The 17,601-nt window shown below is 42.2% G+C and overlaps 1 protein-coding gene across 5 annotated transcripts in view; it reads right to left on the bottom strand.

The window, feature by feature from the left end:
• rbms1 (RNA binding motif, single stranded interacting protein 1) overlaps nucleotides 1-17,601 on the bottom strand; it is a 222,984-nt gene that overhangs the window by 99,019 nt on the left and 106,364 nt on the right. Inside the window, exon 1 of one of the 5 annotated variants that reach the window (XM_012969912.3) lies at nucleotides 13,138-13,432. In XM_012969912.3, the coding sequence (XP_012825366.1) occupies nucleotides 13,138-13,188 (51 nt within the window). In that variant the 5' untranslated portion in view covers nucleotides 13,189-13,432. 5 annotated transcript variants of the gene reach the window in all.

The raw sequence follows: 17,601 nt of genomic DNA, 5'->3' as shown, positions 1-17,601 counted from the left end.
TGTTCTGCTATCGCAAGGGCTCGATTGCCCTAATGAAATGTTCAGGAAGGAAGCTGGGTGTTTCCAGGCTGTGCTGTACTTTCGACAGTACAAAACGAAACCAGAGTAAAGTCAGGGTTGTGCAAAACCATGAGTGTGACAGGGAGGAGATCTGCTGTGGCCCCGAGCTGGAGCCGGATAGACAGAATGTGCTGATCTCAGCAGAATAGAACCACTTCTAGCAAAACCAGTAAGGGGTTTCCCCATCAAACACTACTATTAAATATATACATTTTTTATTTACATCAAACAGTTACTTAATATGGGACAGTTGTATTTGTGAATATTAATAGATACCTGCAATGTTCTGGAGTATAATTCCCTTTTATGTCTTGATTCTTGATAGAACTTCCCCCTATTTTCACTCATTTATACCTTGTTAAGCGAACTGGGAAATTATAAAGATTCATTCGGGTTTAGATTTACCAGTCTGCCACTAGGTGGGGCTTGCAGTGAAAACTGGATGATGTCTGCCCAACATCCTTGGAAAACTGCATTGCTGTAAAGGTTTGACTGAAACCTACACTCATTTTCAGGTTGAAAAGAGATCACACCCTCACTTTTGTGCAATTCCCAGTCAAGTCAATGGAGGTAGCAGGTAGATGATTAATGCTGCATTGTTCCATGCACATAGATAAATTAGATAAAGTCCTTGTCAGGCAGGGGGTGTTGTGAATATTAATGATCCTTTCAGATAAAGGGCAACGTATCCAGGGCTGCACTGGGATTCAAAATAGGCCCAGCATTCCAAGCACACGGAGGCCCAAAAAGCCCCACAGGCCCACTAAATAGTGGCAGTCTAGGGCATCTTACAGCAGCCCCTCTGTCATGTGTCGGAATCCTCAGATTGCCCGTCCGGGCTTTAACTCATCCTGCCCTTTGGTTTGTGAAACAAGTCCTTAGATACTGAGTGTATATTTACCCTCCCTGCCATAAAGCAAGCCTTGACGGCCGCTTTTGGCCAGAGAGAAATTTTAAATAGTTACATAGGTAAAAAGGAAATACACGCCCCACCAAAAAGATGAATTGTTCTGGATGGTCTGGGACGGCCAATAATAAATTGTACCCTATTTCTAAGTGGCGGTTTACCTTTCCCTTAAACCCATAATACAGTACACAAGCTTATAGCAGGCACATTTCCATGTTTGCTTGAAACATAAATACTGCCGCCTCAGACAGAGAAACATATTTAGAATATTTCTGAGCCAAGTCTTTAAAATCACAAAACCCTTATGTATTTATGTATAAACAGAAGCACGAGCCAAGCAATATGCCAGCTCCCCACGGCCATATTGCTTTGCTCTACTTCAGGCCACCTCCAGAAACAGAGCTTGGTATTAAAGACTGATTTGCTGCAGTTGAGCTAGATGTAACTGCCACTCCAGCTCATATTATGGGCACTATACCGTCACAATATTAATAATAAATCTAACAATTGCAGACCCTACTCATGCGCAGCATTAGACTTCTGAGTGGATATTAAGTTAAATAGTGCTGATTCATATCCTATCCTTACAGTATAATATACAGAATGCAATAGATTATTTAACAGCCTTGAATTGACCCTGAAACATTTATATTTGTATAGCGCATTATGCACACACACCTAGATTGCATGCCTATTGTATATGCCTATAGTATAAAATACTATTATAAGGAAGACAATGAGTGCTTTATGTATAGAATGACAATGTCTCTTTCCCCTTGAATGCAAAGAGGAAGCAGTAAGAGCTCCTCCCTAGTCTAAGGGCTGCGGAATATACGGAATAGACCCTTCTGCTTCATAAATCACTGTCATAGGAAACGTCATTTCAAGCTGTTTATGGGAGTGGCTGGGCACTGGAACGCACATGCATTAAAAAGAAAAATCTGTAAAAGTAAAAAAATTCTCAGAAAAATTACAGTCTCGACGGTACATTGCACGTGGAAAATATGGCAATGCAGATTATGAGAACATTTTTTCCTTCTATGCTGGGGGGAGGTAAGAGGAATGCTCTGGGTGCACTGCTTGACCAGAATTCCTCACTGGAAGGAGCTGCACTGGGGTGGGAAGCACAGCTGCTCTGCAGGAACCCCTCCTTCCAGATCTGCTCCTCCGTGACACCATGCAGGATGCAATGAGATAATAGCCTCTGGGAAGGGACTGTGGCTGTGGGATAGCAGGTATAGTAGGGAGAGATGGTGCCTATAGTAGCAGTGGGGTAATACTATCCTCTGGGAAGGGACTGGGGCTGTGGGATAGCAGGTATAGAAGAGAGATGGTGCCTATGATAGCAGTGGGGGGATAATAGCCTCTGGGAAGGGACTGTGGCTGTGGGATAGCAGGTATAGTAGGGAGAGATGGTGCCTATAGTAGCAGTGGGGTAATACTATCCTCTGGGAAGGGACTGTGGCTGTGGGATAGCAGGTATAGTAGGGGGAGATGGTGCCTATAGTAGCAGTGGGATAATAGCCTCTGGGAAGGGATTGTGGCTGTGGGATAGCAGGTATAGTAGGGAGAGATGGTGCCTATAGTAGCAGTGGGGGGATAATAGCCTCTGGGAAGGGACTGTGGCTGTGGGATAGCAGGTATAGTAGGGAGAGATGGTGCCTATAGTAGCAGTGGGGGGATAATAGCCTCTGGGAAGGGACTGTGGCTGTGGGATAGCAGGTATAGTAGGGAGAGATGGTGCCTATAGTAGCAGTGGGGGGATAATAGCCTCTGGGAAGGGACTGGGGCTGTGGGATAGCAGGTATAGTAGGGGGAGATGGTGCCTATAGTAGCAGTGGGATAATAGCCTCTGGGAAGGGATTGTGGCTGTGGGATAGCAGGTATAGTAGGGAGAGATGGTGCCTATAGTAGCAGTGGGGGGATAATAGCCTCTGGGAAGGGACTGTGGCTGTGGGATAGCAGGTATAGTAGGGAGAGATGGTGCCTATAGTAGCAGTGGGGGGATAATAGCCTCTGGGAAGGGACTGTGGCTGTGGGATAGCAGGTATAGTAGGGAGAGATGGTGCCTATAGTAGCAGTGGGGGGATAATAGCCTCTTGGAAGGGACTGGGGCTGTGGGATAGCAGGTATAGTAGGGAGAGATGGTGCCTATAGTAGCAGTGGGGGGATAATAGCCTCTGGGAAGGGACTGGGGCTGTGGGATAGCAGGTATAGTAGGGAGAGATGGTGCCTATAGTAGCAGTGGGGGGATAATAGCCTCTGGGAAGGGACTGGGGCTGTGGGATAGCAGGTATAGTAGGGAGAGATGGTGCCTATAGTAGCAGTAGGGATAATAGCCTCTGGGAGGAGACTGTGGGATAGCAGGTAACATATTTTATATCACTGTTGCCTAACCTGTGGCCCATCAGTTGATTATTTTAGCTTGGAATGGAAATGGAACAATTTGTCTTAGAACCTCCTGTTGTCACACAAAGCAAAACCTAATCAGATGAACTGAAAAATACAGGAGGGGGTCTCATTAGTAGATGAAAGTCTGTTTGGGGGGTGTGTCAGGACATGACTTTTCTCAACACAATGATAAAATGACATAATTTAATCTGCCAATTAAGTAGCAGAGACTAAAGTCAAGTCGTATAAGAACACTTACTACAGGAGTTAAAGAGTTTTTTTTATTATCCTTTTTCTATAGTGCAGACATATTCATCATTCCTTTCCAATCTGAGCTTACAATCTAAGGTAGCTTTCACATTCACATACCCTAACCAATTAACCTGCCAGTATGATGTTGGGGTGTGGGAAGAAACCACAGAGAAAACATACAAACTCGTGAGTACAACTATCCCAGGGGTATATTGGGGTATTTTCTCTTTAAGCATCCAGTCATCAGGAAGGCAATGCATTAGTCATAGTTCAACAATAGCCTGAGCACTGCCACTTTCTGTGTAAAATTCCAATATTTCATCATATAGCATCTTCCAACAACTGAAGCCTACTGGGAAATCATGGGATTTGTAGCTGCTTATTGAAATAGGACCCATACACAGGCCAATAAGCTGCCTAAGTTCGGGGTCACCCTTAGTGGGTGGTGCCTACAAGTCATTCATGAGCAAATGCAGTAAGGACAACCTGTGTCTGAATTGTTGCCCTGTACATGATCCTCAGATATTATGTCATTCATAATGGAGGCAAAACAATTCCTATTGGGTTTATTTAATAATTACATTATTTTTTAGTAGACCTAAGATATCAAGATCCAAATTATGGAAAGATTCCTTATATAGAAAACCCCAGGACCCAAGCATTCTGGACACAGGTCCCATACCTGTAAATAAAATATAATGTACTGCTGCCCTACACAGGTAAAAGTTGTGTGTTTGCTTTAGAAAGACTACTATAGGTTATATAAACAATTAGCTGTATAGCCATGGGGCCAGCCATTCAAGCTGAAACAGGGCTAAATAGTTACACAGGTTTCTAGCAGCTCTGTAGAATACAATGGTGTTTTAACAAGCAGTTATTTGCTATGTAGCCTGTGACATTTAGCTCTATTTCAATCTGAAAAGCTACCCCCATGGCTACACAGCAACTTAGTTTATATAAACTACAGTAGTCTTTCTGCAGCAAACACAAACTATTAGGGTGAAGACACACAATGCTGCTTAGTAGCAGCTACTACTACGGCTAATATGCGCCAGAACATACCCTGCCATTGACAATACTGAGAATTGGCTCTTCTAAAACACAAATGGAGACAGTTATCAGTAAATGATCAGCATTGTCGGTCACATCATAGGCAACACTTAACCCCCCCAGAAATTACTTGAATTTTTGCAGAATTTTACTATGATCATTAGGAAATGTACCACAAATCCAGTGGGGTGTAACACACACATACACACAAAGTAGATTCTTCAAACAGCAAGGAGTAAATGTACCAGAAAAATACACACTCAATGGCTGAACACATTTAATAAAAACAACAGTCATTTAAGCCTGTGTACAACCGAAGGCAAATATGCAGAGAATTGCGCGGTGAAGGGACACAAAATACATTTTCCAATTTCAGCTGGGAGAATTCCAGTGCTTTCTAGAAGAATTTTATTTTGCTCTAAAGAGAAGACATCATGGGGTTCGGTTCAGCAGAGAATAAATACCACAAAACCCTTTCATGGTGAAGCCACAAAGGAAATTGTGCCAAAATAGTTTTATCTCCATCTAATTTCTTGTCGGCCCAGACTCTCCTTAATCTCCCTATGCAATGTGTCCTTAATGAAATGCAAAAAAATCAAGACCAGAATGACTTTATAGGATCATACAGAAAAAAAGGGTGGTTAGGTTAACATTTAGTATGTTAAAGAAAGCCCAGTTCTTAGCAACTTTTCAATTGGTCTTCATTTAGTTTAAATTATTTTTCATTGTTTTTAAATTATTTGCTTCCTCTCCTGATCTTTTCTGGCTTTTAAAAGGGGGTCACCGACCTCAGCAGCCACTTTCATTCAATTTTTATTGTTACTGTTACTATTTATTCCTTATCTTTCTATTCAGACCCACTCCTATTTATATGCCAGTTTGTCATTTAAACCACTACCTGGTTGCTAGGGTAATTTGGACCCTAGCAACCACATAACAGCTAAAATGCCAAACTGGAGAGTTGCTGGACATAAAGCTAAATAATTAAAAACACAAAATAATAAAAAAATGAAGACCAAATGCAAACTGTTTTAGAAAAGCACTCACTACAACATACTAAAAGTTAATTAAAAGCGACCAATCCCTGTAATGCAACATGAGCAATAGTTCTTCACCAAAAATGGGTTTTCAATACATTTAAAAGTACGGTACTGTTACCCTTTACTGCTTGCTTCAGAGCCTTCAACGTGGTTTATAGATATGTAGGCAGAGGGCGGCCATTCAAGTTAAACAGGGCAATAGGGCACATGTTGACATAGCAAGTTACAGATAGGCCCTAGTCTTTAGAACTGAATAGCTTAAACTAAGGGTGGGGGGGGGGGGTAAACAGGGGTCAAATGTCATTAATGCCTCTCTACAGGACTATAGAATAAAATACTCTCAAATATAAACTAGGTCATTTGTTGCTAATAAATGGTTTAGATAGATAGATAGATAGATAGATAGATAGATAGATAGATAGATAGATAGATAGATAAAGAGAGAGACAGATAGAGAAAGAGAGAGACAGATAGAGAAAGAGAGAGAGAGAGAGAGAGAGAGAGAGAGACAGACAAAATGAGACAGTGAGACAGATAGAGAGCCAGAGGTAGAGAGATAGAGAGTCAGAGGGAGAGAGAAAGAGAGACAGACAGAGAGATGATGATAGATAGATAGATGTAACATCCATACCCACAAAATAAAATCTAAGAAACTGAACAAAAGCTATATAGTCCATTCAAGTAGAGAATACCCTGTGCTGTGTGGTCAACACATTAAGCACAGTATAACCACAATACTGGTTGACCAAATCTCAGTATAAGTGTTTTACCACAGCACTGCACTGGAAGGTTAATATATTATATATATATATATTATATATGTATTAATGTGGGTTTTGCTCTGTGCATGTTAAGAAATTCTCTTTCATCCAACATAAATGCATAAATGTCTCAGACTGAAGGACCCGCTGAATCAAGGATATTCCGCTATCAGCCATAAAAGGCAGGAAGTGCAAATAAATGGTGAGGACTTGTGGGGTCGATACTCTCTGGCACTGAAGAGCATTCCAGGAAGGGATTAAGTCTGTTCTCATCACAATCTGTTCTGACTCTCAAGTGCCCTGAATCCCTTCCCCAGCCAGGAACAGGCAGAGCAGCTTCCCCGAGCAGCCCAAACACTTTTATATGCGTATAACAGCCCACATTCCTGAGGGCTAATTCGTTCAGTCGGAGGGGTGGGGGGGAATCAGCAGCCTCTTAGGGGTTTTGGAATTACCACTCCCGCTGGGTGGTGCTGCAACAGCATCTGCAGAGCCGGGGGCTTACATTCACCAATGGATCAAGCCCATGGACATGTAACATTATTTTTCTTTAATTCTCCATAAGCATTCATCTCATACGTTTTAAAAATTTACATTTTTTCATATTGCAAGCTTAATTTTGCCTTTAACCTACATACAAAGCAGCAACAGGCCTCTTACTTCCCCCGGCCTTGCAGGGAGTGAAAGAGTTAACACTCCCCATTAGCAGCTTCATGTAACAGTGTAAGTTTTTTTCCTCACCTACATTACCATCTACTTAAGGGCAATTAAGCTTTACAATTGCAAGTCACTTGGACCCTTTTTAACACCTCCAGGGCCGCATCGGTCGTTGCCATCTGGCTGTATCCTCCAAAGAACACACAAGGACGCCCTCGAGCTACGGCTGAACTACAACTCCCTTCAACCCCACTGTGAGGATAATGGGTGGTATAATTTGGAAGCAGCTATGGAGCCCAATCTGTTACAATTTTGAATGCTAAGGCAGTTGCTTAAAACCTTGTTATATTTTGAAGGGGGCCGGAAGCTGTACTCCAGGAACATCAAGGGACAGGGGTTTAATACGTTTTTTAGTACAGGTATGGGACCCGTTATCCAGAATGCTCGGGACCTGGGGTTTTACTGATAAGCGGATCTCCTACCTTAAGTCTGCTAAAAAAATTATTTAAACTGTAATTAAACTCAATAGTTTTGTTTTGCCTCCATTAAGGAGTAATTATATCTTAGTTGGGATCAAGTACAGGTACTGTTTTATTATTACAGAGAAAAGGGAATCATTTAACCATTAAATAAACCCAATAGGACTGTTCTGCCCCCAATAAGGGGTAATTATATCTTAGTTGGGATCAAGTACAGGTACTGTTTTATTATTACAGAGAAAAGGGAATCATTTAACCATTAAATAAACCCAATAGGGCTGTTCTGCCCCCAATAAGGGGTAATTATATCTTAGTTGGGATCAAGTACAGGTACTGTTTTATTATTACAGAGAAAAGGGAATCATTTAACCATTAAATAAACCCAATAGGACTGTTCTGCCCCCAATAAGGGGTAATTATATCTTAGTTGGGATCAAGTACAGGTACTGTTTTATTATTACAGAGAAAAAGGAAATAATTTTGAAAAAATTTAATTATTTGCTTATAATGGAGGCTATGGGAGAGGGCCCTTCTGTAATTAGGAACTTTTTGGGGTCCAATACCTGTATACACCCCTGCACTATGCAAATAAACGATTAACCTCCAGGTACAAGTCTCTGTTTTTAAGAAAAATTCCATGTTCATATGTTTAATTCTTCTTACTGCAAAATATTCAAATGGTCAAGTTAAAGGGTAACTAAACCGTAAATATTAGTAGATAGAATATACATATACATTTTCTAAATGAGACTTATTGTATTATACTATGTACTATGTACTACAGTCTATGCTGGGATCAGACAAGTGTCTATCAGTAATGGTGGCCAATGACCGGCCAATACACTCCAGTATCTAACCAATTAGCCCTTAAACTGCATGAATGTATATACTATACAGGGTATTGTTCCAAACGCAACAGCAGGAAGTGAAGAGGAATTCGGACTCTTCTTCATTTCCTCATCTGCCGATGCCCCCCGAACTGCCCCACTGACGAGCTGGCCAATATCTATGGTACACAGTCGGGGATCACCTGACCAACATGCACAAACCAAACACTGAAACAAAACTAAAGTGTAGTGGCAGGAAGTAGCACCGTTTGCAGACAAGGAAAAATGGCCCCACCCATGACGAAACGGTATGAGAAACATTTCGTTCTTACAATTACACATCTGTCTGTGAATAACACCAGTGGCCTTTCAGTATGGGGACAAACTGCATTTCAGATGTGGTGCTCAAGTCGCATTACGTTAGAGCTGGAACTTCCACAGAAAGAATTTCTAATTGCATTGACCTATTTCATACAAAAGATGTAATAACTGTGTTTATTGAGGTTTCTTTTTTTTATATATTTCATACACTATCAACTTACTTAATAATGTTTAGAAGAAAAAATGTTTGGGTCGGGAATGATATATTACAAGAAATCGAAATCAAATTAAGGTGTCACGAAATGCAACAGTTGCGTTGTGCTTTATGGCTGAGATTCTGGCTATCTTTAGAACAAGCACGATCACTACAGTGGTCCGAGATGCTATAGAAACCTATGTTTTTACTGCAGGGCAGGATTTTGAGCCCTTAATGTCATTTAGTATTGTGGTTGAGATAAGGAAATTTGGCAAGGCAAGGGATGCAGTCTCACAGAAAGTGTACAGGTATAGGAGCAGTTATCCAGAAACCCGTTATCCAGAAAGCTCCAAATTACAGGAAGGCCATCCTCCACAGACATAATTTTAATCAAATAATTCAAAACCAGTATCTTGTACTTGATCCCAACTAAGATATAATGAATCCTTATTTGAGGCAAAACCATCCTACTGTGTTTATTTAATATTAGAATGATTTTTTTAGTAGATACATAGTATGGAGATCCAAATTGCTGAAAGATCCCTTATCCGGAAAATGCCAAGTCTTCTGGATAATAGGTCCCATACCTGTAACAGGAGAATGACTGGCACAATGTAGAAGTATATATAAATAAAAGAAATAATATTTGGGGATGATAATACTTTGACAATACAAATCAATGATTTAATGTTTCTAGAAGAAATGAAACTACTGGGTCACTGTTGTCTCCACAGAACAACTGTCCTTACTCGAAGGTTCATCTTCAGTACATAACTTACCCCAGAATGGCTGGTCATTTCTACAACTAAAAGCCCTAATTAGCAGCCTATAACAACCAATAATGATTGAATTGATGAGCGTTTACTTGCCTTGCATTAGCAATGCCATTTACACTGTATATTGAAATTAGTACTCATTAGTACCAAGGTCCCTCATTTAAAGGGTATGTAAACCCCTCCCCCACAAAAAAAAACAGTTTGGCTAATGAAGGAAAATGCAAGTTTTCAATATACATTCATTACAAACCTTCAATGCCGGTAAAAGCAGCATCTGTCTAGCTGTACATATTCCCTGCTAGGGTGGTTGTGACTTTTAAAACAATATAGCAGAAGCCATCTGATTAACAGATCGGTCTTGGCTGCAAGAGAGCTGCCTTCTTCTAGGCTGTTACACTTAATCAGAACCAGCAGTGCACAAAGGGACAGACAGATACTGCTTTCAATAGCAATTCCATTTACAAATAACTTTAAAACCACACAAATGTGTAATCAATGTGTATTGGAAAGAATTATATTTCTTTCATTTGGAATTTTTTATTTAGTAGTTTACCTCCCCTTTAACAAGGGTAAACTGACTTGGGACCTCTGCCCACCAATCTTAAGTAACAGACATACAATTAAGGATCCATTATCCAGAATGCTTGGGACCTGTGGTTTTCCAGATAAGATTCTGTAATTTGGATCTGGATACCTTAAGTCTGCTACAAATCATTAAAAATACAAAATAAACCCAATAGGATTGTGTTGCGAGCAATATGGATTCACACAGATTAGTACGGATCAAATACAAGGAACTGTTTTATTATTACAGGGAAAAAGGAAACCATTTTAAAAATTGTAATGAATTTATTCAAATAGAGTCTATAGAAGATGGACTTCTGGTAATGCGGATCTTTCTGAATAAGGGATTTCCAGAAAACAGATCCTATACCTGTACTAAAATTGTTCTGGGGTAAAAATTAATCTTTTTCCATCATTTTTAACAGATGCTCTATGCAGGACCACAACGCTATTAACCCAAATCAGTTTCAATTACACATTTAAAGGGTAAATAAAGCCTTATCTTTTTTTATTTGTATTCATCAAATATAAGAAAAGAACATATAAAATTCAGTATAACTGTCGGTAAGGAAACAAGTAGATTGGGGACAGTGGCACGTGCCAAAGAAATGTCGCTCTGGAGGGCAGAATGTTGATCCAAGAGTGAGCCAAAATGATACAGTCGCTAGGCTGGTAATCTGGCCCTTGTGCGGCAAGTACTCCCTGAACTGTCAGCCAAATGTGAACAAAAAGGAGCTTTCAGACAAACGCTGGTTGCCTGAGTCTTATGTCGGGATAACATAAATGCACACATTCAGACAATCCGTAGCTCAATGAATCAAATGTGCAGCCTGTGTGCACTGTTGGTCTTGTACGCCCATCAGGGCCAAAGCTGTCTTTATGGGGTGCAGGAAAGGGATGACAACCCTCAGGTCCAAATTTTCCTAAACAGCGGGAAAGGTAAAGGAACCCCATAATGCCCTGGAGATTTATCTATTCTGGGAAGGGGCCGCAACTACAGGATGGTGTTTATAGTAAGGCAAGACAGGGGTAGGGGTGGTAACTACAGGATGTGTATAAAGTAAAGCAATATGGTGTTAGGGGAAGGGGCTGCAACTGTGACAAAGTCTAAAGATGCAACATGTTGCGTTTTAAAAAGTCCCAACGGAGCCTGTTCTTAATGCTGATGGGTAGCAAATCTAAAACAAAATGGAATCAGTCCGCTTAAGGACACCTTCTCAAACCTGTGCCCATGAGTAAGAGCTCGAACACAGGTTGTCAGGGGTTGCTGGGAGTTGTAGTACAGTCACAGTTGAAAGGGTTTATCCTACCCCCCTGGCCCCACCTCTACCCTGTGTCGGTGTCAGACTGAGAATCCTACAAGAGCATCTTATCTGAGGCGCACAGACAAGGCAGCCAACTCACATCCGCACACACACACACACACACACACAACCCTTCTGGTGAGGCCTCACCCTCCGACTCTTTCCCTCTCGCTCTGTTACCACCCTGTGTTGCACCGGCAACAAAACAATGGAACACACAGAGCCCCATGAGGAGCTTCATCTAATTAACTTTTTACAGGTTGTGCGAAAAAATAAGCGCAGCGTCACCAACCGGCTTTTTTTTTTTTTTTTTTGCTCTACTCAGGAGTAACAGGGTGTGTAGCAAATATGACAATGCCACCCCCGGGGAAAGGGGTTATTTTCCTTTCACACCATCAAAGAGATCAGCAAAGGTTTTTTTCTAAATATCCACAACTGTTCATCACATATCTGCCCTGTCATTTTAAATCCTGGGGAATTAAAGGCTTCTTCTCTCATTTGGGCAAAAAACACCAATATTAATGACTTGCACATTTTTATTTATTTATTTATTTTTTATTCCGAGGATGTGACTTTAGCCGTTAATGCATAGTAGATGCCTTTGTAATGTACAGTCAAGCTGTGTCTACTCCCGGGCTTGGAGGGATCCAGGCAAACAGCTGTGACAATATACAGGTTTTGTCAACTAAGCATCTTGTCACTGGCAATTAATCCATTTAGCCCTCCCTAAACAAATAGAAAGTGTCACAAGTGGTTCGGGGAGAGGGAAGGGTTTGGGTTAATAAAACAAAAAGTACTGAATGAAATGTATATTCCATAGGTACACATTGAATGTCATATATATATTTTACATTAATTTCAAGACAAATGGAAAGAATGAATAAAGCAAGTACAGACATAGAGGGAAATCTATACGGCCCCAATCCCGGGTGGGTACCAGAGAGGTCACACATGTAACAGACTAAAGTGCTATTGAACAGAGCAGACCCCTCCACTCCATTAGGAGGACAAGGTCACAGCAGAAGCCAAATGAGCACAATGATGAGGGAAGCTGGCCAGGCCTGGCTGCCAGTTGCCCCCCTCCCCACCACCCTTCCCCCTCCCCCTTTGGGCTGGTGTGCTTTTAATGATTTGGGCCACCAGGAAAGGAAACCTCCTCCAAAGCTGCTGCTCAACCTCTTTAGGAAGCCGAGCTGTCAATAAGGTATCAGCTCCAATAAAACCACACTGGAGGCTGCAATCTGGCTTCCCAAGAGGTTCTGCAGCAGCTGAAGGCTCCCTATCCCACCCCCCCCTGCAAGCCAAGAGATGTGTGAGGGTGACCTGCTGCTTGGCACTGAGAGAGATGCCTGGCAGTCACAGGGGTGCCACCCTGTCAGCCATAAGCAGTTGGCACAGATCGCACCTATGTCATAGAAATGTCCACACTAGAACCCTCCGGCTACTGCAGAACTACAATTCTCAGCAGAGGATGCTGGGAGATGTAGTCTCAGAAGCAGCTAACGGGATGCAGGCAGGACACCCCTTACTCCCTGGAAGAGATTGCGCTTACCTGCTTCCGATATGGAGTTCTCACAGGGTTGCTGCTACTTGGAAAAATCATTCCTAGTCCGTGCGTACAAACTGAGACCTTGTATCCGTCCGTAGGGTCACACGCAGGCAACTTTGTACCAAGTTTCCCCAAGTCCAGGCGGCTGCAAGGGGGGAACGGCTGGAGAATCCCCCTCTCTCCCCGGTACACCCCGCTCACGGCTCGGCGAACTGACAAATGGAAGCCCCCCCCAGCTCTGAGCTCAATGGGCCGACCCTACCATCAAAGCGAAGTCATTGATCTGCCAGAGACTTCCCAGCACAGCCGATCCCACCTACCGCGGGATGTACCAAAGCGCGCAGGGGGGGAAGCATCATGCACACCAACCCCGTCTTTGTGTTTTCCTCTCGTTTCACACTGAATATTCAAGGCGCTGGGAATTAGTATTATGGCCTGAGGTCACGCTGTCGCCTGTGGGATGGCTTCCCAACTGAGCGGTCGCCGTTTTGCCATTCCATGAGTTGTTGGGTTACCCCCACAGTGTAAGATGGTTGGCTCCAGCAGGCATGCCACACATTCCACACTGCAGCCATCACCTCCTTCCTGTAGGCAAGCAGCAGTGAGAGGAGGGTGGCAGTCTGCTGCTGCTCAGACTGGTGGGGGAGTTATTTGCAGCCTAACAACTTTTGTACGCGGAGAAATACATACTATGGCCCACCTACCATGAGCCCTGAGGGTGGGCAAGTCCCAGGGCAGTTTAAGAGGTTGCTACCTTCTATGGCAGCGCTTCTCAAGCTTATTAGCCCTGCTTACCCTTTAATCCAGTTCCTCATGTGGTGACCCCCAACCATAAAATTATTCCTAAGACCTTTGGAAATATGTGTTTTCTGATGGTCTTAGGAGACCCCTGTGAAAGGGTCGTTCGACCCCCAAAGGGGTCCCGACCCACAGGTTGAAAACCTCTGTTCTATGGAGTTTCGAATAGGACTGGCTTTAGGGTGGGACAGAGAGGGTATTTTCCTGGGGTCCCTTGGGAGGGAATTTTTATTGGCGGGAAACTGGCTGACAAAATGCCTCTGTCCGCTTGTCTCAGCTTGTAATATAATTTAATGGAGAGGACCCTTGTTTCCTCATATGGAGCATTGTTACTATTATGTAGGGTTGGCGATGGGTCGGTAAAAGTGATGCTCGATGCCAATGAAAGTAATAGGGACCGGAGACAAGAGCTATAGGAAGGTTGGCATTTGTTTGCAGAAAAGGCGGCAACTCTAGTGCTTTGTGCGCTTCAGCCAGGGAACTTTCCACTGAGTAACATTTTGACTAGGGACAGGCGTATGACCATATGAGAGTAGGCCATATAGACCTAAGAAAATCTAGAGACAGCAGCATAAAGCTGATGAGATCTGCTCATCTGACAGGATCTGCAAACCTTGAAATTGAATTCTTGTCTCCCCAAAAGCCTTGTTTTAACATTTACCCACGGAGCTACTATCTGTGGCTAGTGTCTCCATAAACAGTAGCCACTGGGCTACCCTGGAAAACACATCTGGTCTTAGTGGTCTCCAAGCACGTGATATAAATCCAGACTCTTGTGGAATGACTATTAACCCTGGCATCTTGACTAAATAAGGGTGGCTAATCACAGCCACTGGACATCGTTTAGAATGGAGAGGTGTCAAGCACACATTGCTGTGCAGTTTATTATACGTGCTCATAAAGGGGTCAGCCAAGTTCATGTCATTAACAGTTGCACAACTGAACAAGCCATGAAAGGAGGAATGTCTCACTGAATCTGCAGGGGGTGTTGCTCCCAACCCATGAAGAACCTGAGTTCAAATCATCTTTACTCTCGTTACCAGAGTGCAAGCTCTTTGATGCACAGTTTTCCCATACTAGAAAACTAATGATCAGAAGTGGTTCAAAATGATTAATACAAGAGAAGTAAATAAGTGTGATTATTAATATGAATTGTCAATGGCAATTACAAACAGGCCCTTTGGTAATGATACTAAAGTATTAATATCAAATACAAGGGATTGGTTGTAACCTTAAATAAATCCAGAGAAGAAACTGAAGATGCTACCAAGCATCTTACGTACATGTGCAGTTTTTATTGTTAATGGTGAGCAGACTATTCTCAACATAATTGCCTGTTTATTTTTGCCTAAAGTAGTGCTACTATTTAATTCCCTACTTCTCCCTGTAAGCTGCCATGCCAGTATCCTAGTAAAAGTTGAAGCCTGCATCTCTGACATCATGGGGTCTAATTTAAACTAAATGAGGTAGGGTAGCATGTCGGAAGATGTTCCATTTGGGGTATTTTGCCATAGGAAGAGGGTTATTTTTGTGTTTCAGGTGGCTAATTGAAGAGATATTCTATACAGATTCCTTCCTTTATAGTATGCCAGGGCCAATTCCATGTATAATACCTCAGAACACATGGCAGGATAAACGCAGTGTCAGTTTCATGTAAAATACCTCCCAGAACATAGCAAGCTAAACACAATGCCAATTTCATAAATCCCAGAACAGAAGGCTGGGCAAATACTGTGTTGAATCTCTATATAATGCCCCCAGAACACATAGTAGCATAAATGCAGTGGTAATTCCATTTATGGAATGCATGGCAGGATTAAGTATAATAATTTCAAAACACATGGCAGGATAAATGCAGTGCCAAATCCGTATACAGGAATGGGCAGGGGAGTATTTATATACAGTATAGGCACATGAGAGCCTGTGGGGGGGGGGAAGGTCCTTTGGTGCCTATATAATTAATTTTCTTTTTTTTGTTGCTGGATGTAACGTCACTTGTATAGAAGTGCCTATATAATAAATTTTCTTTATTTTGTTGCCGGATGTAACGTCACTTGTATGGAAGAGATGGCACACATGGCAGGAAGTGACATCACGTGTGCGTTGCGTGCGATGGCACTTCCCCAGACTGGGGACATAATTAGGTCTGGTGCCTGGGGTGGCAGAGGAATTAAATACAGAACTAGGTATGGGACCTGTTATCCAGAATCCTCGGGACCTGGGGTTTTCCGGCTAAGGGTCTTTCCTTAATATGGATCTCCATACCTTTATGTCTACTAAATAAACCTAATAGGATTGTTTTGTCTCTAATATGGACTAATTATATCTTAGCTTGGATCAAGTACAAAGTTCTGTTTTATCATTACAGAGAAAAAGGAAAGCAACTTAAAACATTTTAATTATATGATTAAAATGGAGTCTACAGAAGATGGCCGAATAACGAGTTTCCAGATAATGGATCCCATACCCGGTAGTATAAATACGGTGTCAATTACAGTTATTGTAATCCCAGAAACACATGGTAAGATAAATACAGTGCAGGTTCCATATATATAATGCCCCCAGAGCACATGGCAGGATTAATACAGTACCAGTTCCATATATAATGTCCCCAGAACACATGGCAAGATTAATACAGTACCAGTTGGATATATAATGCCCCCAGAACACATGGCAGGATTAATACAGTATCAGTTACATGTATTGTAATTAGGGTTTTGACAAAAACAGACAAAATTTTATGAGCAGTGCAGGGTGTGACATCATAGTCAAGCCCCCAACCCCATCAGACACCCGTAACGTCACTGAGCACTTTCACAGCGTCACAGCTCTGTTTGACATTATTGACCCGCCCCTCTGATATCATCAGCCTGCACCTAATAGTGGCAAAGGTGGCAACCCTAATTGTAATCCCAATTACAATTAGGGGTAAATACAGTGCCAATTCTATATATAATGCCCCCAGAACACAAGTATAATTACAATAGTCAATTTCATATTTAACAGTCCCAGAACACATAGTGGGAGAAATGTAATGCTAGCTTCATGTATAATTCCTCTATGCTTTTTGTTGTAGGAAATCCATTGGCATTGTTTTAGGGAGGCTTCTCTCTAATCCTTCATTAGAATTTCCCCATGTATATTTCCCAGACTGATAGGTATCTATGTTAAAGGCTGTAATACTTTCACATTATTGATGTTCCATACAAATTGTTGCCTGAGTACAATATGGGAGCTGAAGTTTCATAATATCATAATATAGTCTTTAAAGAACACTTTTCCCTAGCTCAGCCTCCTTCCTGCTCTGTGCACCCATAACTCCCACTTTTTTGTCTATGGGTCTAAAACACACATACTCTTTAGCACCAAACACCTATTAACCACCTTCTTGAACTGTAAGGGCTGAGACACATGGGGAGATTAGTCGCTGCGCAACATCCTCGTCCTTGTTGCAGGCGTCTAATCTCCCAGACATGCCATCCCACCAGCTAGAATGTATATCGCCAGTGGGATGGCATACGCGGTGGCACGATTTGCCGAAGTCGCCAAAGTTGCCTTGAGAGGAAACTTCACGACTTCGGCAAACTAATCGCGGCGACTAATCTCCCCATGTGTCACAGCCCTGAGGCAAAGGCAAAAAGTCACAATGTTAAACCTATGCAAGAGCTA

The sequence above is a fragment of the Xenopus tropicalis genome, chromosome 9 (assembly GCF_000004195.4).
Source record: "Xenopus tropicalis strain Nigerian chromosome 9, UCB_Xtro_10.0, whole genome shotgun sequence".
NCBI lineage: Eukaryota > Metazoa > Chordata > Amphibia > Anura > Pipidae > Xenopus > Xenopus tropicalis.
This window is presented reverse-complemented; position numbering and strand designations above follow the sequence as displayed.